The sequence below is a fragment of the Salarias fasciatus genome, chromosome 4, assembly GCF_902148845.1.
Source record: "Salarias fasciatus chromosome 4, fSalaFa1.1, whole genome shotgun sequence".
NCBI lineage: Eukaryota > Metazoa > Chordata > Actinopteri > Blenniiformes > Blenniidae > Salarias > Salarias fasciatus.
This window is the reverse complement of record NC_043748.1, coordinates 13,583,017-13,601,385: the sequence shown is the minus strand read 5'-3', so window position 1 is coordinate 13,601,385 and position 18,369 is coordinate 13,583,017. Positions and strand designations below refer to the sequence as shown.

Sequence of the window (18,369 nt, the reverse complement as noted above, 5' to 3'; positions counted from 1 at the left end):
TGTCTAGTCTATAGAGCAAAAATATATCTATATGAGACTTTCTTACATGATTTGCGTGTATATTTTGATTTGCCGTCTTAACATATGTAATCTACGGTTAGGGTAACTTGAAATCCTGAAAAATACTACGAAGATATACGTTAAAATTTTTGCATTAGAGCAAATATATCATAATATCAACACCAAAAACTGCTTATACACACTTGGAATCCTAAAGGCAAGGAATCTGAAACACAGTACGGGCCTCCTGCAGAAGAAACCATAGTGTCCCATTTATTTTATAAGTCTGTGAATGTGACATAAAGTTGTTCTGTACATCGGTTCTATGGTGTAAAGGGTAGCACTCTGGACTTTGAATCCAGCGATCTGAGTTCGAATCTCGGTAGAACCTAAAATCAAGGAAGAAAAGCTTTATAAAGAAACCAAAATTGGGAGAACTTCTAAACAGTACTGTGTACCATTTAGACTGTACACACAGTTGTTCATATAACATCAAAACAACAGTTCTTACTTTTCTTTTCTTATGAGAATAATAATTCCTTGGGCTGTGAATACAGCGGGACTCCAAAACCGCTGCTCTAGTGGATTCAATTCCTCATTTTTCATTTACTGTGTAAGTTAGTTGTGCATATTGCAGATGATAAAGCTTTCATTGTGCTATTCAGGGAAAAGAGAATAACAGTCACTTTGAGACATTTATACAGTAGTCTCAGTTGCAAGGAATTTGATGCACTTTATTTTATATCAATTGTAGTGTTGAAACACCAGATTTTATTTTCAGCTTTGTTTGATTTATTTATTTATATATTTTTTTTTTTTTGGGGGGGGGGGGGGGGGGGTTAAGAGATTTGAATGAATTCTACCATTAAAATGCAAAGATAGTTTGGAATCAAACTGCAGTTATGACTCAATTTGCTCTCTGGATGATAAGTATCATCTGATGTACATATACTGCAGCTTGTGTTATCTTTGGTTTAAATTTTCAAGTTAAGTGTGCAAACTATGGAAATATAACATGATGTCACAATGTGTCGTGATGTTATCATATCATGATTCAAATATTGGGATGCAAATCATATTATGAGGTCCGTGCCAATACACACCTTTACTTACTAACCACCTCATTGCTGCTGGATAACTTATTGACAATGCAAAAAATTCAAATCATGTGGTCAAGCAGAGAGGGAAATGGACCTTTTCGGACTAGAGAGGGAAAGAGTTTGGTGTCCACTTCTCTCAAGGATGATATAAATCTCCCATTTTGACAAGAAGACAGCCATTTTATTGAAGTATGCTCTGATAGATACTATTTTCTTCCTTTCAATAAACCATATCAGAGACAAAGAATTTAGTGAAGATTCTTTTAACATACTCTTAAGCAGGCGAGTCACTTTTTTTGCTGCAGACTAAGACTATCTGTCATTCTTACCATTTGTTGCAATTTGTTTGAAATGCTGTACTATTTCTGGCACATCACTGAATGTTACAGTTTAAGCCACTTTCAATTGTTTTTCTTTTCCGAAAGTTAAGGAAAGAAAAAAGCTGTTTGAAGTCCTGGAACTAAAGAAAAGGGAAAATGGTCTCATAAAAACTTTATTTTAACTTTTGCCTTACTGCTCATAAAGGCAGTCGTAAATCTGAATTCAGGATGATATTGTGCCATGTGTACAGAGTGCATTAATCAGATGTTATTCATAAGTAATGTACCTGCTACAAGGGTCAACTCTTCATTTCATTTTTCACATCTACAAATCATAGTACAGTGTACAATTAAATGCTTTGTGTAACTGCTCACCTTTTCGGTGGAAGTTGCCAGTTCTCCCTAAGCATAATTACCCCAGTTTCTTTCCATTTCTAAAATCAGAATCAGAATTCCTTTATCTCCATCATGCATGATGACATTTAAAGCTGCAACAGCTCTTGCAACAGCATAAAAACATGCATGTGAATTTGACAGATGGATTAAATTTTTCAGTAGATGTGAATTGGTCTGCATAGGTTAAAAAAATACATTTGAAATGTGATAAAGTGGTCAACACTTGTGGGGAAAAAACCTGCAGTTTGAATCTGGGACATGAGTTGTTTTGGTGCAGAATTTTCACGATCTCTATTTGCATGTATAACTTTTCTCCTGAGTTACTGAAATTAGGTTGATAGTTGAATATTGAATTTCGGTGTGAATAAAGGATCTGCTGAAAGAGAAGAGGGTCTTCAGGTCAAGGACAGAACCTGAGGTGTTAGCAAAAACGTCTCTGTCAGGTTCTTTCCCTTAAATAGTTAAAGAAAATTAGGACACGAACACAGAATGAATCAGGCAGAGTTAAAATTACTTGCAAGGAGAGAAAAAATGTTTGTTTGGTCGAGGTCACTGATTTTCTCTGCTTGAGCAACTTTTTGTAACAGCTTTTATTGAGAACCCCAGGGTGGGGCTTACAAGTGTTTCTTGGGATAACATTGGTTTCAAACACCCTGTTTGAATAGAAACAATGCAACAGACGCATCAGTTGAAACAGGAAAAGGGTAACCTACACTCAGTCAGCGTATATAAGACGCATCCAGTCAGCATTTTGCAGAATGCAGGCAGTTCTGCCTGCCTGCTGAGTCAACCTTCAGTTTCCTGTGCAGCTCTCACAACATTTAACAATTAAAGCATTTTGCAATGATAATCAAACATAATATTTCCAACATCCTCAAACCGGATTTGATTCTGTCCTCCTTCTCTCCCACTTCCAGCAAACACCAAACCAGTTGATCCTTCATCAAACGTCTCAACCCTCCTCTCCGTCACACCCAGCCAGGTGCCTCACCTCCTCCACTTTAGTTATCCATAACAAACGAACTGTCAGAATTCACACACCCTGTCTAGATAAAAGGGGCAAAGTCACAAGTCACAAAGTCCACCTGCTGAAAAGGCCGAGGTTCTTCAAATTCTGCAGGAGTCTGTTTGACACATTTCATGACAAATAGCTGATGTGATCTTCTATGCAGTGGTCTGCTGGAGATCCTCTGGGACAGGAGCAGGCTGAGCAGACTTGGATTGAAGTCCAGCTCCGCCTCGGGGAAGGCCCTGGAGACCCTCGAGACAGTGGATGATGTTGATGTTTAGATAATGAAGGAGCTTCCGCTGACACCGACTTGACAAATAGACTTATAGCAAAGAAGGCTCGTGTCAGTCAGGCACCCTGGTTTGCCTGGGAGACAGCTCGGAGTCAGAACAAATCTCTCCTTGAATCACAGCTCTAAACTTGGCTTGTAGATGGTCCAATATTCATGATAACTTCTGTGAGCATATGGTTCCCCCTAACAGTCACGAGACTCAATTTCTCCATGAGTAAAGGCATCAAATCCTAAGTGCAGGTTCCCTTACTGCATCCAAATGTGTCCAACTCTGGTGGTCAAGGGCTGCAAATTTGACACTTCTGGTTTAGGAATTAACATATTATTGGAATCAGACATTACACTAAGCTGAGATCCTTCAAAGACGTCCCTCACCTCCTCAAACCTGCTGCAATTCAACGGTTTACTGCCAGTCCCAAGACAATCCATGTCATTGTTTCCCACTTTTTTTAAATGAAAATATTTTGTTTATAATTTCCATTTCCAACAGTTATCAGTTCAGGAGGAAAGAAAAAGAGTTATAAACACATAATAAAAAAGAATACAAAAGTTAATCAGTCCAGGCCATACTCAGACAGAGCCGGGACTGGACAAGAGGCCAGAAGACCTGCAGGACTGTAGGAACGGGTGAGGCGAGGGACAATAAAATCCACACAAACCAGAGCAAAGTAGCCACTCTTTAAACACAATGTTTGAAATAAATGAGTCAGATTTGAGGTGAAGGACTTCCTTTCCTGATGTGTTGCATGAAAAGTCCCCAGACCTTCAAAAAAAAACAAAAAAACAGTCTGGGCACCAGCTGGAGTGCAGTGAACCTAGACACATGAGAGCATCTCATTTAACCACCTTTTAAAACAAGAGGGTGAGGGTGACCTCCACTCCCATAAGATGACATGCTTTGGCACAGCCAGACCCAATGCAAGGGCGTTTTGTAATGCTTAGGAAAGAGTTAGAGTATGATCTGAACAGCATAGCATCACAGAAAGACTGCCAGGGGACAGTAACCTTTTATATAAAGAGGTGGCCGAGTGTCCCATTGGCAGATTTACATCGATCACAGGTCGAATGGAAAATACGCTATTCAGATTAAATATGTTTGTTTATTGATTTTTCATGTTGTGGAAATGTGTTCTTTTATTTCAAATTCTTACACTTTCATTAAAAAAAGTACAAATCTAATCTTACAGTGTAGCCTAATATTAAAAAATAAATTTCATAATATTTTACATATTTATTATTCTTTAATATTCTTTTATTTTCCTTATCTTTTGTGTCAAAACTTCATTTCTCCATGTAGAATGAATAAAGTCTCATCTCATCGACCCTAACTGGATAAAGTGCTATGGATGATGGATGGATGGATGGATGGATGGATGGATGGATGGTTGCCTCGGTATACAATGCGCTCGCCAAATGTTTGCTGTAATTGCAAAACTTGACAGTAAGTTGGAAAAAAGTTTTGCAGTGAGCTGTAAATGACCCCTGGGGTCACCACTCTGAGAAACATAGACATGAGTGAAATTCTTTCACCCTGAGCTGGATAAGCAGTGTGGAAGATGGATGGATGCTTTACTAAACATAAGGCCTGTGGGTCAAAGAGGCTCCATTCCAGACCATCAAATTAAAAAAGAAAAAAAAAGAAAACATAATTTAACAAACAAACAAACAAACAAATTACTTACGTAAGTGTAGTGGACACAACGGTGTAACACCTGAGCAGAGAAAACGGAGATGGTACCATGAAAGCTCAGTCATTAGGTGAAGTCAGAGCGAGTTTGTAAAAACATGCATAATGCTGGACTTTGTTGAGACTAAATTTAAAATGAAAAAAGGATGCTTGAAACCTCTAAGTCTCAGCACAGGTTCTTTTATTTGATTGAAGATGATCGGACAGCAAAGAAGGTCTATACTAATAATAAAATAAAGATACGAAGTGCCTCGGACCATCAGCCCTGCAGAGATCAGATCTAATCAGAACCCCAGGCGAAAATGGTCCCTGTCCATTACAGAAAAGGGTCTTTAAAGCCTGTTTTTGCACAGTTAGGGAGGACTCTTTCTCTACACTTTTATCCTTGAATTTTATGACCTGAGCAGACCGTTACCAGACCCTCTTCCTAATTCACTGTGGCATTGATAACAGCTTGTCCTTTCATGACAGGCCATCCCATAGGTTGAGATGCTTAGGTCTCCTCCACCCTTACGGCACTTAGGCAACAACAAATGTAGTGTCTGTTAATCTTCTGACCGGATCTCTTCTCCAGGGCTGTGGTTTAACACCGTTTATAGCTCACTCAAAGGTTAAACTAAAGTGACCTTTCAAATATGCAGTCACACAATAAAAGAGCAGAGTAGTGAAATCACAGTTTAGTCATATAAATGGATAGAAATATACAACAACTTATACAACTTTTTTTAATCGACATTTCACTGTACTTTGCACCAGGACAATAACTAAAATTGGCTTCATATTGAGATTATAATCCTCGCTGGAAGCAATTTATGGGTTTGTGAAAATGCAGAAATATTGTGTATAATATGTGACAGCAAATAAAAACTTTGACATTTAAATTCAAAGGTTATAATGGCACTATATAACCTGGGAGGCCCACTCAGAGGACATTAGTTTCATGCAGCCCCTGAACTAAAACACCACAAATTTAACATAATCATTAAGTCTTTCTCGTGTTCACTGTGTTTCATAATCTATTTTTATATCTATATTTACATAGGTCTGTCTATATTAATTTGCATTTGTTTTTTATTTAATATTTTTTTTAATTAACTCTGAAGATCTCGTGCTTTGTTTTGGCTTCCGGAAGTCTCGTCGCTTGATTTTTTTTTGTCTCGCGAGATTTGAGGACAGGCGATGAGGAGGAGGAGGAGGAGAGGGAGGAGGAAGCAGCAGCTCAGCCCTCACCATGCACAGGAAACCGAAAGTTAGGTGTGAATGGTGACTCGTCGAAGTGGGGAGTTCAGTGAGTGGATGTGGCCGGATCTTATCGGAGGTTATCCGTGCCAGCGCAGCTTGTCGGCGGCTTTCTGACGCGGCGTGTCCCGCTCCTACTCTCAGCCTCGGTTCAATGTGAACTTCCTCACTTCCTCGGGTAGGTGTGTCTGAACTTTATCGTCTGTTTCTCGGAGTAGCAAAAAGAAAGAAAGAAAAAAAAGAATATCTGGTCATTATTTGAGCCCGGGCATGTTGGTACAGGGACTTCCTTGTTTTCCTGCTCCATGCTCGCGCTCTCACGTTCTCCTAAATATCAATATTTCATACTTAATAGCTGTTATTTGGTTCTAATGTCGATTTCTTTTTTTGTCTTCTTTTCTCCCAGCATGGACACGGCCCGCTTGAAGCGCCAGGAGGACATAAAACATGCCCTGGCTTTTATACAGTGAGTAGTTCATCTCAGGACGCCATGATATAAAGTTAGACCGACTCTGACTTCTATATTTCAAACTTGTGTTTCAGGTCTCCTCTGGCTTATCCAGATCCAGATGGCTACCAGGTACTGCTTCCTCATACTGCCCCCTCTGCCTTCACCGTGTTGTTGTCGTATTTTTAGGTTTTCATTTGCTGTTTGGCTGGACGTTGGGGTCACGCCCCTCCTTCTGCATCAGTTTTGTTTCTTTTGAAATGTGAAACTTATGGTTAGGAACAAGGATTTTTCTGAACTTTTTTTTTAAGCTCATCTCACATCAGTTGTCATCTTAATCCTTTAATTTTATTTTGAACACAACTAGAAAATGTAATGTTATTGGGCGATGTACAGCCTCTGGTTCAGTTGTGTATCTGTCAACCTGTGCCTTCAAAATTCTGAAACAGATTCATGTTAGAACAGCAACTTTGTAAGATTGTAATATTGTTGAGGTGTAAGTGGCATGATGGTTGCTTTAAAGACGTTTTTAAGCCCTAAAGGGTTCGGCTTCTACTTTGTTGAATAGATGGTTTGGTACTTTGAATGTGTTTGCTTGGCTAGTGCTTAAAAATGTCAATCTGGAAATGTTTGCTCAGCTTAACACTTCTTATGGATACTTTCTGTGCATGTGTGGGTTTTCAGCAAGTACAGTCAAAAAACTTTGGACTCCAATTTGCTGGTTTGTGTGTTTGTTCTGTGATGGACTCGTGACCTGTGCAGGGTGTACCGTAGTCAGCTGGGATCAAAACAGTATCCTAGTTTAGATGGAGTGGTATAAAAGCTGGTCGGATGGATGATTTCAAGATATCTTGTCTGTGTTAAGTGATGGCCTACTGAGTTCATCGGTGCCATTTAGAACTTTTAGGTAAAACGACTACATTGGCCCCTCCTTTTGGCATCAATTAAAATAACTCTGATTATTGTGTCCCAGACACAAAGCTGATATCAATATTGGTTCTGTATGTATCCATGTTCCCTTCCAGGTAACAGTCCTCATCCTGTAAACTCTTGTGAAGAGAGCTCAGCCTGCAGATGGACCACCTGGACCTCATTTCCATCTGTTTTGTTTTCGCTTCACTCAGGACTTTCTGACCAAATTAGTGTGCAACCTGCTCGAGGAGGGAAACGACTTCTTTCGAGACAAGGAATGGGAGCAGGCCGTCAGAGAGTTCACCGAGGGCTTGAACGTGGCGTGCTACGCCGAAACGACGGAGGTCCACGTCCCCGAGGCGTTGTTGGAGAGTCTGTTTGTGAACCGCGCTGCTGCTCACCACAGTTTGGTGAGAATCATTTCAGTGTCAGTGGCTGTGATTCTGCAAGTTCATTAAACGGTTCATGTGTGGTTTGGACCTGCTGGTTGGTATTTATGCGTGCCACGTAGGTCCGAATGTGATTTATATTCCACGTGCGCATCTGTTGAGTTCAGTGGGTCAAATTATGTTATTCCACATTTGGAGAGTCTCCCTTTAGAAACTCTGGTGCCACTTTAGTTTTTCTTCTTGGAATAATCATTTTTAAGCTCATTTACATATCCCTATTACTGCCACCATATCTCCACTTAGTGCGAGGGTCTACCATCCTGATCAGAAATCTGTTTTAATGCTTTTCAGCAAATGTTCCATGTTTTAATGGTTTAACACCGTCAGCAAGTCTATTTTGTGTTTTTATATTTATCTTTTCTTTTTTTTTTTTTTTTTTGTTGCTTTACATGTTTTTAAATTGAGTTCCGAGAGAAAGTTCCTTGTTTTTAGAAGTGGGTTTGCTTATTTCTCATGTGAAATCTAGCAACACCGCTTGTAAACACACCTTAATTCCTACAAACCAAATGAAATTGAAAAATGAAGATTTTCCGGTTTTCATTTTGTACCTTTTGATAGACGCTGAATATAAAATTCCTCATCAGGCTCCCTTCTTATTGCTTCCTATAAAATATCTCATCTGCACCAACAGCAGTGCTGGTTTCTTGGTCAAGTTTATGAGATTTAACCGACAAGCTGTCAATAGTGATATTGTCCTATCAAGCATGTGTAAATGTCAAATGGCCTAAATGCTACAAAACATGTGAATCATGGAGACTCTTCTAAGAACACTAGTGTTCCGATTGACTGCCCCTAAAATAAAGTCGTCATCAGTCAGTCATGGAATTCTAGTCAGCTTCATGAATGATCCACTCCACTTACACCTTTTGTATTCACCAACATAACCCTCAGTGTTGTAGTATTTACTTGACTAGCTTTTCTGACTGTCTGAATGTAACCGGATTCTCACGAGCTTTCAGTGCACAACGCCCATATCCTGCAGTGTCTTTCATCCAACCGAAAGGAAAAAAAAATAAAAAGGCCTGACATTGCCTGCAGAGACAGGAAAAGGCAGGAACAGTCGCTATCCCCAATCTCCCGCTGCAGCTTTAGCAGCTCTGCATGGTCATTTAATTAGTTTGCATTTCTCCTTGCTTGTCTTGTGTTAATTTGTTGTTTGTTTTTTCTCTGACAGGGGAAGTATGATGAAGGCGTGCTGGACAGTGACCGTGCTCTGGAAGTCTGCCCGACCAGCCGCAGAGCTCTTTACAGGAAGGCGCTGTGTCTGAAGGAGCTCGGGAAGTTCAGGGAATCCTACGACTGCATCACAGTGTGCCTGCTCATCTGTCCTCAGGTGAGGGGAGCCGAGCAAACGCTGCAGTGCACAAACAGCCAGGGTTAAATACGAAATCAAGTCTAAAACAGTGATGGAAATATGGGTTTAAAATCACTAAGTGATGTTTTAAACTGAAAAGTGTGTGAGGTCTATTTATTTGAGCTGAAGTAAATTTTATCCTGCATCACATATGATCAGGTCCATCATTTTAATTTTACCTCATTTTCAGAAATAAATGCAAATGCATGATTCCTTCTACGCTTCCTCTTCCTGTAGCTGCTGCTGCTGCACATTCAAGTTAGTGATGGTGAAGAAAATCTCTGCATTTTACCATCACTAAAGTAATGAATCAATAATGCATCGCCTGAGATTGAAGGAGCCCTGCTACAGCTGTGATGTTTGCAGACACTAATGTTTCACACAGATGAACAAAAACTGCTTCTCCTTGGAGAAGCGGAGTGAGGTGAAAAAATAAACTCAAAAGGAGAAGCTTGTGTGGGCATCTGCCTGAAACAGGAAGTGTCTGATGCGGCTCAGATGTGGCCACATCATCCCATCATCTCTCTCATGCCATTGTGCTTTAAGATCAGAGAAAGAAGCCCCGGCTCGGGGAGTAGAAGCTGTGTTTTCGGCGGTTTGTGCTCGACCTTATTGTTCTGAACCGCTTCCCAAATGGCAGCTGTTCAAAGAGGGAGTTGCCAGGGTGTGTTACTACGTCCACGAAAAGATCTCGGGCCTTCTTTCTCAGTCTGCTGCCGGAGAGTTTGTGGAGGTGAGGGAGCTCCAGCCCGGTGAGACGCCGGGCTGCCTTCCCCACTCCTCTCAGCAGCAGCATCTCCTGGGGGAGTTGGGGCTTTCTCAGCTTTCTGAGGAAGAAGAGATTTGACCAAGTTTGTGTTGTGACGAGGCCTAAAGACTAATGGGAACAGGCACCAATACGTGTTAATGCGTATTCACTCAAACCACTTCAGTGGGTGGTCTGGTCCGCATGTGCTTTGCGTAGTGGAAACGATACTCGTCCCGAATGCGGCCCGGGACAGCGGCATACGCTGTGGCAGCTTGCTCAGTGTGAAGGAATATAATGTTTTCCTAGTGGGTTGCTTCTGAGAAAGACGTCAAGGATGTTTGACGTTTTGATGGCCTATTCGCCAGATGTCAGGAGTAGTGACTGTTTTGTCTTCAGTTTGTATAAATGTCTAGACTCACTGACTCCCAGAGAAGGCGAAGAGGAAACTGTGTTTCCTCCTCTCTCTTGAATGAACCACAAGTATGGAAGTATGGAGTTTAGGTTTTTGGTTAAACTTATTTGTCTCAAAGAAAGATTTTAATTTAATATTTAATAGTGATATAGGATTAAAGTTTGATGCAAGATATATCTGTTTCAATTGTTTCCTTATTTTTGCAACCCAGCTATAGACGATGGTTTCAAAAAGGGGCTTAAATGTATGAATCCCGCTGCTTCACAGAGAACAATGATCATCTGGTTTGAAACGCCATAGGACCCAAATTTTATGGACTGTTTTGAAATGGTCAGTATTCTGTCAGGAAGCAGTCAGTTCATTTCTCATTTGTTTTGTCTCCATTCAGGACAAACAGGTGAGCGATCTGGCTCAGGAGCTGACCTCCCATCTGGGCCTGAAGAGTCGAAAACCCTACGTCAGCTCCAAGGTTCGTAAACACTTTCTACCGTAATTTAATGGACATCAGATTATCTAATTCATTACCGATATTAACCTGTTCAACAAACGTGCATATAAATAAACTTTTGATCCTTTTCCCTTCTCTTCTCCAGGCGCCTGCAGATCACTTAGGGAATGGTTTGAGCTCTCAGCAGAGCGCTGTTCCAGGTCAGACTGCTGAGACTTCACCAACATGCATGTTATTAAAATTAGGTTGTTGCAAAAGCATAAAAGATGAATAACTTGTAAACTCTCTGTATCTCGGCTTCTTGGTTTCTCCAGCTGCTTCTCCCGCTCTGCCCCAGTCCTCCCACACCCTGTCTTCTCCAAACCACAACACGCCGGCCTTCTCCAGATTACCTGACAGGCTGGAGAGTCTGGAGGACTCCGAGCTGATGGGAGATGATTTGGACAGTCTGCTAGATGACTTTTCCACACAGCCGGAACAGACCGAGGTGGAGATTATCTGAGCTGTGTTTGTCCTTGTGGAATGGAAATTTCACTCCTGTTTGCTGATAAGGAATGAAAAGGCCTTTTTATTGTAGTGGGTCAGGAAAGAAGGATATGTGATTTTGCCACAATACTATCTATGCTCTGAATAGTTTTTTCATGTTAGACACAATGAACTATTTTACTGCATTTGAGCTCATGTAACAAATGAGCCTGATGTAAAATATCGTTGTAATTAAAGCCTATTTTCTAAAAGTGACCTTGCCAATCAGCAGGATTAAGATGGAGTGACCAAAACAGGCTCACACAACAAAGTTCATGTGCTACATATCAACAGATTCGACCAATCAGATGAGGCCCCATGGCCCTAGATGTCTCGGGTTAGTCATATCATTCATAACTCGTGGTTTTCTTGCTTTTCCAGGTAGCGTTCCCGATCCCCAGCAGTACGTTGGACGCTTTCACACACCCCGCCCTGTCTGACCTGCCTGCCCCAACTCCCAAGCTACCCCCGGCCTTTTTCAGCTCGCCCATCAGCCAGCTCAACGCCCTGGACTCCTTCTCCAGCGAGGGGCTTGGCGCCTCTGCCGCGACGCTGGATGTCTTAGACGACCTCTCCGCCTTGAGGCTCGGACAGGCTTCAAACGCCCCGGCCCCGGCCCCGGCCCCGGCCCCCGCTGCAGCGCTGGACGCCCTGGACAGCCTCGACAGTCTCGACACCCTCGACTCCCTCGACGACTTATTGGACGCCGCCGACGGAGGAGTTCATGAGCCCGAAACGAAGTTCCACCCAGGAGAGAAGTCTCTGGATGAACTGCTAAATGAAGCCCACCTAAAGTACACTTTCCCCATTCCCAATGGCCACGCTGCGGCCGTCCCTCAAGTTAGCAGTACGGCGCTGGGCCACCTCAACTCTCTCGACACTCTGGACTCGTTTACCCCGGGGGACCAGAGGGGAGGAGCTCCGCCTGCAGCCTCACACGTGGGAAAAAGTCTGGATTCCATCTCCAGTTTCACCGCAGCTGGTGAGTATGATTCATCGGTGCTTTATTTCATTGGCAGAGCAGCAGGAAATAATTCATTTCGTAGCAGCTAACAGGTGCGAGCAGGGTTTAACTTGCAGTAGTGCTTCCAGGGTTGTTTATCTTTCCCCCAGAAAAGCATCACATTTCATTTCAGAACCTACATTAAAAAAAAAAAGAGAGAAAATTCTGAAAACTAGACCACACGTAGAAAGAGTTCACTTCTTTTTTTTTTCATCAGTCATGCCAACTGTCTAACAATCGAACAACAAAAGCAGAGCGTTTATCACATGAAGGAATTTCCTCAGATTAGTTGTACTCACCCGCCGTGACTCAGAGGTGAACTGATGAGATTTCAGCAGTCAAAGGTCATACGAGGCCAGTGTGATCTCGTGATTTCTGCTTCATGCTTTTCCTAAAAGGGTTTGAACATGTTTGAGTTGGTTGTCAAATCTTTTTTTTTTTTTTAATGTGGATAGTTTTTAACTAATTTGAAGACGCTCAAGTGGCTGCACCTGTTGTCACTCCTCAGGTTTCCCGAGCTCTCACAGTGCCGCCGCTCCAGTGACCAGAGCTCCACAAAATCACTATAATGTAAGACTGATTGTCTCGGCTGTGTTTTACTCTTAATGTGTGTTTTATTAATGTTCACTAATACACTTTTTTATTCCCCCCCTCATGGAACTGAAGGAGAAGGCGAACAACGGGACCAGTGCAGTTTGTAACCCGCTGTTCGCCACCCACGAGTTCCTGCAGGCGTGTTCCACCTGTTTCCCTCGGCAAGGTGCGTCAGGAGTCTGATAGTGTGTCAACAGGGATCCTTGTTTCTGTTTTCCAAGTTATCTTATCGTAAAATGAATATCTTGATACAGTCACACCGCACTGACTGAACATTCGAGTCCAGCCTGACTGCTGAGTCTCCTTTTTTGATTCACCTTGTGTTGCAAAGATCTTTGTGAAAATATTTGTGTTTGGCTGTCAGGTGTGGGGATATATAGTTACGTTCACAAGCCGAATCTGGCCCACAACTGTGCGCGAGACGTTCTCCTATGTAGACGGAAGAAGAAGCCCCCCGCAGAATGGGTCCGAGTGCGACCGATTCCCGCCTGGAAGTCATTTATTGGACCTTTTGTGCTGTGCAGAGGTAAGCATGTGATCAAGAAATGAGAGATAGTTTTTGATCCGTTCACTTCTCATTGTAGTTAAACCAGTCGTACACAAATCAAGGGCATGGAAACTGTTTCCTGTTTTTCTGAGTTAACCGTTTGTTTGTTTTTTTTTAATGTGCACAGAGGTGATAAACTCTGGAAAATTGGGTGTGTGTAAGTACGGAGAGGACTGCACGTTCGCCTACAACCAGCTGGAGATCGACGTTTGGACGGAGGAGAGGAAAGGGACGCTGGACAGGAGCCTGCTGTTTGAGACGACCGCTGCCAAACTGGACCCTGTCAACAACATCACACGGCTTCTGCAAGAGAACAAGGGCATGTTCATGTTCCTCTGTCAGGTTCGTGCACCGGCGCCACCATCTTACATGCATCACTGCGTATTTTTCTTTTGACCTGCATGGCAGCATCTCAATCGAATCAGGTCAACTGGTCTGGCCAGTTGATGTGATTCAGTTGATTTTTTTGGATTGAAAGTTTTTTTTCAGATGTGTTTCCCTTTTTTCTCTGCAAATTAATTTTATGTAATTTTTTTTGGTCCGTCTTGTCTCAATGTTTGTCTCTGTGCTGAATGTCTGCAGGAGTGCTACGACAACAAACCCAGAATCATCAGCAAGCGCTCCCGAGACAATCACACCGTCTGCTCCAACTTGGACGTCCACCATAATTTCGATGCCGATAAGTGAGTGTGTTTGCCCCTGTTTTCCTTCCTCCACTCATATTACAATAAACTCAAATTTTTCGGTTCTCGACCGGCTGTTTTCTGAATTTTATAGGCAAAATTTTGTTGCCATTTATTTATTCATCTTTTCTCTTATTTTTTGGGTCAGGTGCCTGGCGTTTGTGGTGAGGACCCACAACATAATCTACAAGAAGGTCCGGCCGCTGAACATCCTGTGCCAAATGGACTTGTGCCGTCAGGCCGTCCGCTACGGCTGCGGGAAGGAGGACACTTGCCAGTACGCCCACTCCGTCATCGAGCTGAAGACCTGGAGGGTGCAGCGCGACACAGGTGGAGTCCCGACGCATTGATTCATACAGAATTAACATGCATCCTAGGAAAAAAAAGAAGACGTTACAGACAAGTTTTTCACCCCAGGAAAACAAACACAAGCATATATGAGACGTCCTGACCGATCGAAATTGTTTTTAGGCTGGAATAAGCGGGAGAACTACAAACACAAGCAATGCAGTTGCAAATATCAACATTTTTCCAATTGCATTCATTTAAGATAAATCAGTTTACAGTTTACAAATTTACATCTGCAATGGAAATTAGAGCTGATGGAGTGAATTCACATGCATCTGATCTTCCATCTGTTCCCAGTGATGATAACCTTTTGTCTTTCTGTATTTTCAGGTATCACCCCTGATGAGATTGTGAAAATATCTGACAGATTTTATGAAAAACTGGAGCAAAGCTCAAGCAAACAGAAAAGAAACAGAGTAAGAGATCATTTTTAAGCTTTTCAAATTTCCCATAATCATAATCACAAATTTATCATTGATAATTACATGTTTTTGTTCTTGAAGTATGTTTTAAAATAAGAATGCTCAATATAATCATACTTGTAAAATATTTTTTTTTTCCATTAGCATTCAATCAGTGAATTTTGCTTTTTTCCTTCTTTAAATTCAAACAGTTGTCTGGCGGAGGCTCTGAGAACAAACCAAAAGGAGCCGGAGGAGGAGGAGGAGGAGAGGCTGGTAAAAACCTGGACATGAATATGAAGTTCGTTTGTGCTTATTGCTGGCGAGACGGCCTGATCAGTGTCCCGGACAAATCCCTCAAACACTGCTCCGCTAAAGCCCGACACGCGTGAGTAACAGCGGCGAACCCGCGGAATCAATACTTCATCAGTTCAGAGTGACGCTTCTGAAACTGAAATGCATCAGCATGTCGGATCATAAAGTACGACTCCAGCTTGAACTGTTGACCGAACGTTTTCAGTCGGAGATGATTTAATTAAAAGGAAAGTGTTCATGTTTCTTTTGCTGGAGATCAGATTATATTGTCTTTTCTTTTCTTTTTTTTAAAGCTGTTTTCTTCAGCGTTTGTGACTTTGTTCCTCAGGTGGACCAAAGATAGACGAGTACTGCTGGTCAAGTCTGTAGAGAGGAGTAAATGGGTTCAAGTCCGACCGCTGCCGCATGCCAAGAATTTCCCCCCACAGTATGAAGTAGGTGCTGCTCAGTTCTCTCGCTCGCCAGGCGTGATCGCTTTCCCTCTGATGTGAACAAATGCCAAACCCTTCATGATAGGTCCGTTAGTCTGCTGAACAGTAACGAGACTCATCTTGGATTTTGTGGAGATGCGATTGTCACGTTTACATGAACACTGAAGGATGAGACTGATAACAGATTTATATACACCAAGAATATCATCTGACTGAGTCAGTGGATCAATTGAATTGAATAGAAATAGAATGTATATAATATATAATGTTAACATGGATAGAAGACGAGCCTCATGTTGCAGGTCTCTCAAGGCGCTCATCCTTTTATCAGATAATTCTGCTCGTGCCCAGAAGGGGGCAGCCAAGCACAGTTGGTTGTCATCTTGACATTTTAATCTGATGAAGGCCCAGAAGGCTCTCTGCCTGTTGCGAGTTTGTCCTCGTCAGTGTGGCCTGTGTCTGACGGCAGCGCGGCTCTTTTCTCGGCAGATATGCACTCAGATTCTGACCAAGAAGAAATGCACCTTCCCGGGCAAGTGCACCTTCGCCCACAGTCCAGAGGAGCGGAAGATGTGGATGTACATGAAGAACAATGACTGTGAGTGGACGAAATCTGTCTTTGGTACAAGTTGCCTTGAAATAATGAAGAGAAGCAAAACAAACTTTTTGCTTGTAGCAGTGTCGTCTCTTCATCTTTTATTTGTCACATTACAGTGAGTCAAAGTGTTGTTGTAGAAACCATTTATTCATTCATTCATTCATTCATTCATTTTCTGCCGCTGCTCCCTTTCGGGGTCGCGGGTGGCTGGAGCCGATCCCAGCTGCTGTGGGCGAAGGCGGGGTACACCCTGGACAGGTCGCCAGTCTGTCGCAGGGCTGACATATAGAGACAGACAACCATTCACTCACGCATTCATACCGAGGGGCAATTTAGGGTGACCAATTAACCTACCATGCATGTTTTTTGGACCGTGGGAGGAAGCCGGAGTACCCGGAGGGAACCCACGCACACACGGGGAGAACATGCAAACTCCACACAGAAAGGCCCCGAGCCCCGGCCGGTATTTGAACCCAGGACCTTCTTGCTGTGAGGCAAGAGCGCTAACCACCACGCCACCGTGCAGCCCAGAAACCATTTAACTAGATTTTATTTAATCTTATCCAGATATACTGACTGATAGTGATGGTGTTGCTGCGTTTGTGCCTACAGTGTTCGACATGCAGCAGATGTATGACATGTGGCTGACACTAACCGTCCAGAAACGCCAGATAGACGAAACGCAGCATTTCTCGGAGGAGAAATTCATCATGATGCCAACGGACTACGCTGAACCACTGGTGCGATGATCAGAATTATCAGTTTCAAAAGGAATAGTCTGATCGCTGAGTGCAAATGTGGAGTAAAAGATGACAGTGATGCTCGTTTCCCTCCATGTTTCAGAGCGGGTTTCACTGCCGTCTGTGCGGTAGACACAGTAACGGCGAGCGGCAGTGGCAGCAGCACATTTCCTCCGAGAAGCACAAGGACCGGGTGTTTAGCTGTGAGGGAGAGGACGAGGCGCCCATGTGGAGCTACCGCTTCCCCGGCAGACACTTCAAACTCTGCCCAAAGTAAGACGCTACGCTCAGTCTCACTTTCACTGATCAATGAAACACCTTTTCACCTGTGGTCCTGCTCACGTTCAGGTCGGAGAGCAAGTGTCCCGACGGCCTGAGCTGCGACTCCGCCCACAGTCCCGAGGAGCTGCAGGAGTGGACGGAGAGACGCGACTTCCTGCGAAAGAAGCTAGCTAAAGCCAGGGAGGACATGCTCATCATGCCGGATGAGTTTGACTTTGGAAAGTACAACTTTCTACTTCAGGACTGAGAAATATTTTCAACCATTTTTTTTCCTTTACTGCCAAACAAGCATTTCTGAGTATTAGGGGTTTTTACAATTCAGATGACTCACCATGGAGGACTTCAAAGTCTGAGAAGTATGTTTCTATTCATCCAACACTGTTTACTTTAGATGTTAGTGATTTCAGGTGAGGCTTCAGCACGGACTGCACAGTGCTGTTAAAAACAAGCTTGTGTTGGCGCCACATTAAAAGTCAAAGCTTTGTTCACCAGTGAAGTTTCATAAGGAAAACTTAATCAATGATGTACGCCATTTTCTCGTGCCTTTTATTTTGTTCTTTTTCCACTTTTGCAGTGCTTTTGTTTCAGCGGGGATTGGGAATAATGAGTGCCTTCAGTTCATATTTTACAAAACATGTTCCGAAACATAACCGTGCAATAAACATACTCCCCATAGATCATATCTGGTTTGTGTCTGGTGGTGTTGTTTTCTGGTTTTGTGTGCTTGATGAGAGGAAAAAGACAAAGGGAAGGAATGAAGCTTTCCACTGGAAGTTTAATAGTTTTGTCCCACTGCCCTTGGCATGTGGTTCATTCCTGTTCTCAGTGAAGGGGCATTTCCTGCAGTTCCACAGTGAACAACAGAGCTCCAGAGAGGAGCGCAGGAAAGACCAGGGACTGCAGGGAACTGTTTTCATTTCAATTTATCAGAAAACATAATGGAATAGTTAGTTATTCTTTGCCACTTGACTTTAAATAATCTCTTTTACAGCTTTTGCAGAACAAAAATGGGCTTATTTCTATTTAATGTATGCACAGACAAGAGATGAGGATGGGCGAAGTTGTGAATTCTGTTAAACCAGAAGACT

General features: G+C 42.6%; 1 protein-coding gene and 1 non-coding gene across 3 annotated transcripts; both read left to right on the top strand.

Moving 5' to 3' along the window:
- Window positions 1-319: 319 nt before the first annotated feature.
- Window positions 320-391, top strand: trnaq-uug (transfer RNA glutamine (anticodon UUG)). The gene has a single exon. It is a non-coding gene; the product is annotated as a tRNA-Gln (tRNA).
- A 5,641-nt stretch (window positions 392-6,032) lies between these two features.
- LOC115387543 (zinc finger CCCH domain-containing protein 7A-like) lies at window positions 6,033-17,963 on the top strand. 2 transcript variants are annotated; one of them, XM_030090287.1, is made up of 22 exons: window positions 6,033-6,221; window positions 6,450-6,509; window positions 6,587-6,623; window positions 7,616-7,813; window positions 9,027-9,185; window positions 10,755-10,835; window positions 10,960-11,014; window positions 11,129-11,301; window positions 11,721-12,321; window positions 12,851-12,912; window positions 13,009-13,102; window positions 13,301-13,462; window positions 13,611-13,825; window positions 14,066-14,166; window positions 14,315-14,496; window positions 14,845-14,930; window positions 15,128-15,303; window positions 15,559-15,664; window positions 16,151-16,259; window positions 16,872-16,999; window positions 17,103-17,272; window positions 17,348-17,963. In XM_030090287.1, exons 2-22 carry the CDS (start codon window positions 6,451-6,453, stop codon window positions 17,526-17,528), a joined length of 3,135 nt encoding a protein of 1,044 aa, XP_029946147.1. In that variant the 5' UTR covers window positions 6,033-6,221; window position 6,450; the 3' UTR covers window positions 17,529-17,963. The 2 variants fall into 2 exon arrangements, with proteins under 2 accessions (XP_029946147.1, XP_029946148.1); XM_030090288.1 differs by having other exon boundaries at window positions 6,033-6,225.
- Window positions 17,964-18,369: the final 406 nt, after the last annotated feature.

Coding starts and splice junctions, on each gene's coding strand:
- LOC115387543 (XM_030090287.1), top strand. CDS start 6,451: ATGGACACGGCCCGCTTGAAGCGCCAGGAGGACATAAAACATGCCCTG. Junction 14,497..14,844: donor GAGGGTGCAGCGCGACACAG/GTGGAGTCCCGA, acceptor CTGTATTTTCAG/GTATCACCCCTGATGAGATT. Junction 17,000..17,102: donor CGGACTACGCTGAACCACTG/GTGCGATGATCA, acceptor TCCATGTTTCAG/AGCGGGTTTCACTGCCGTCT.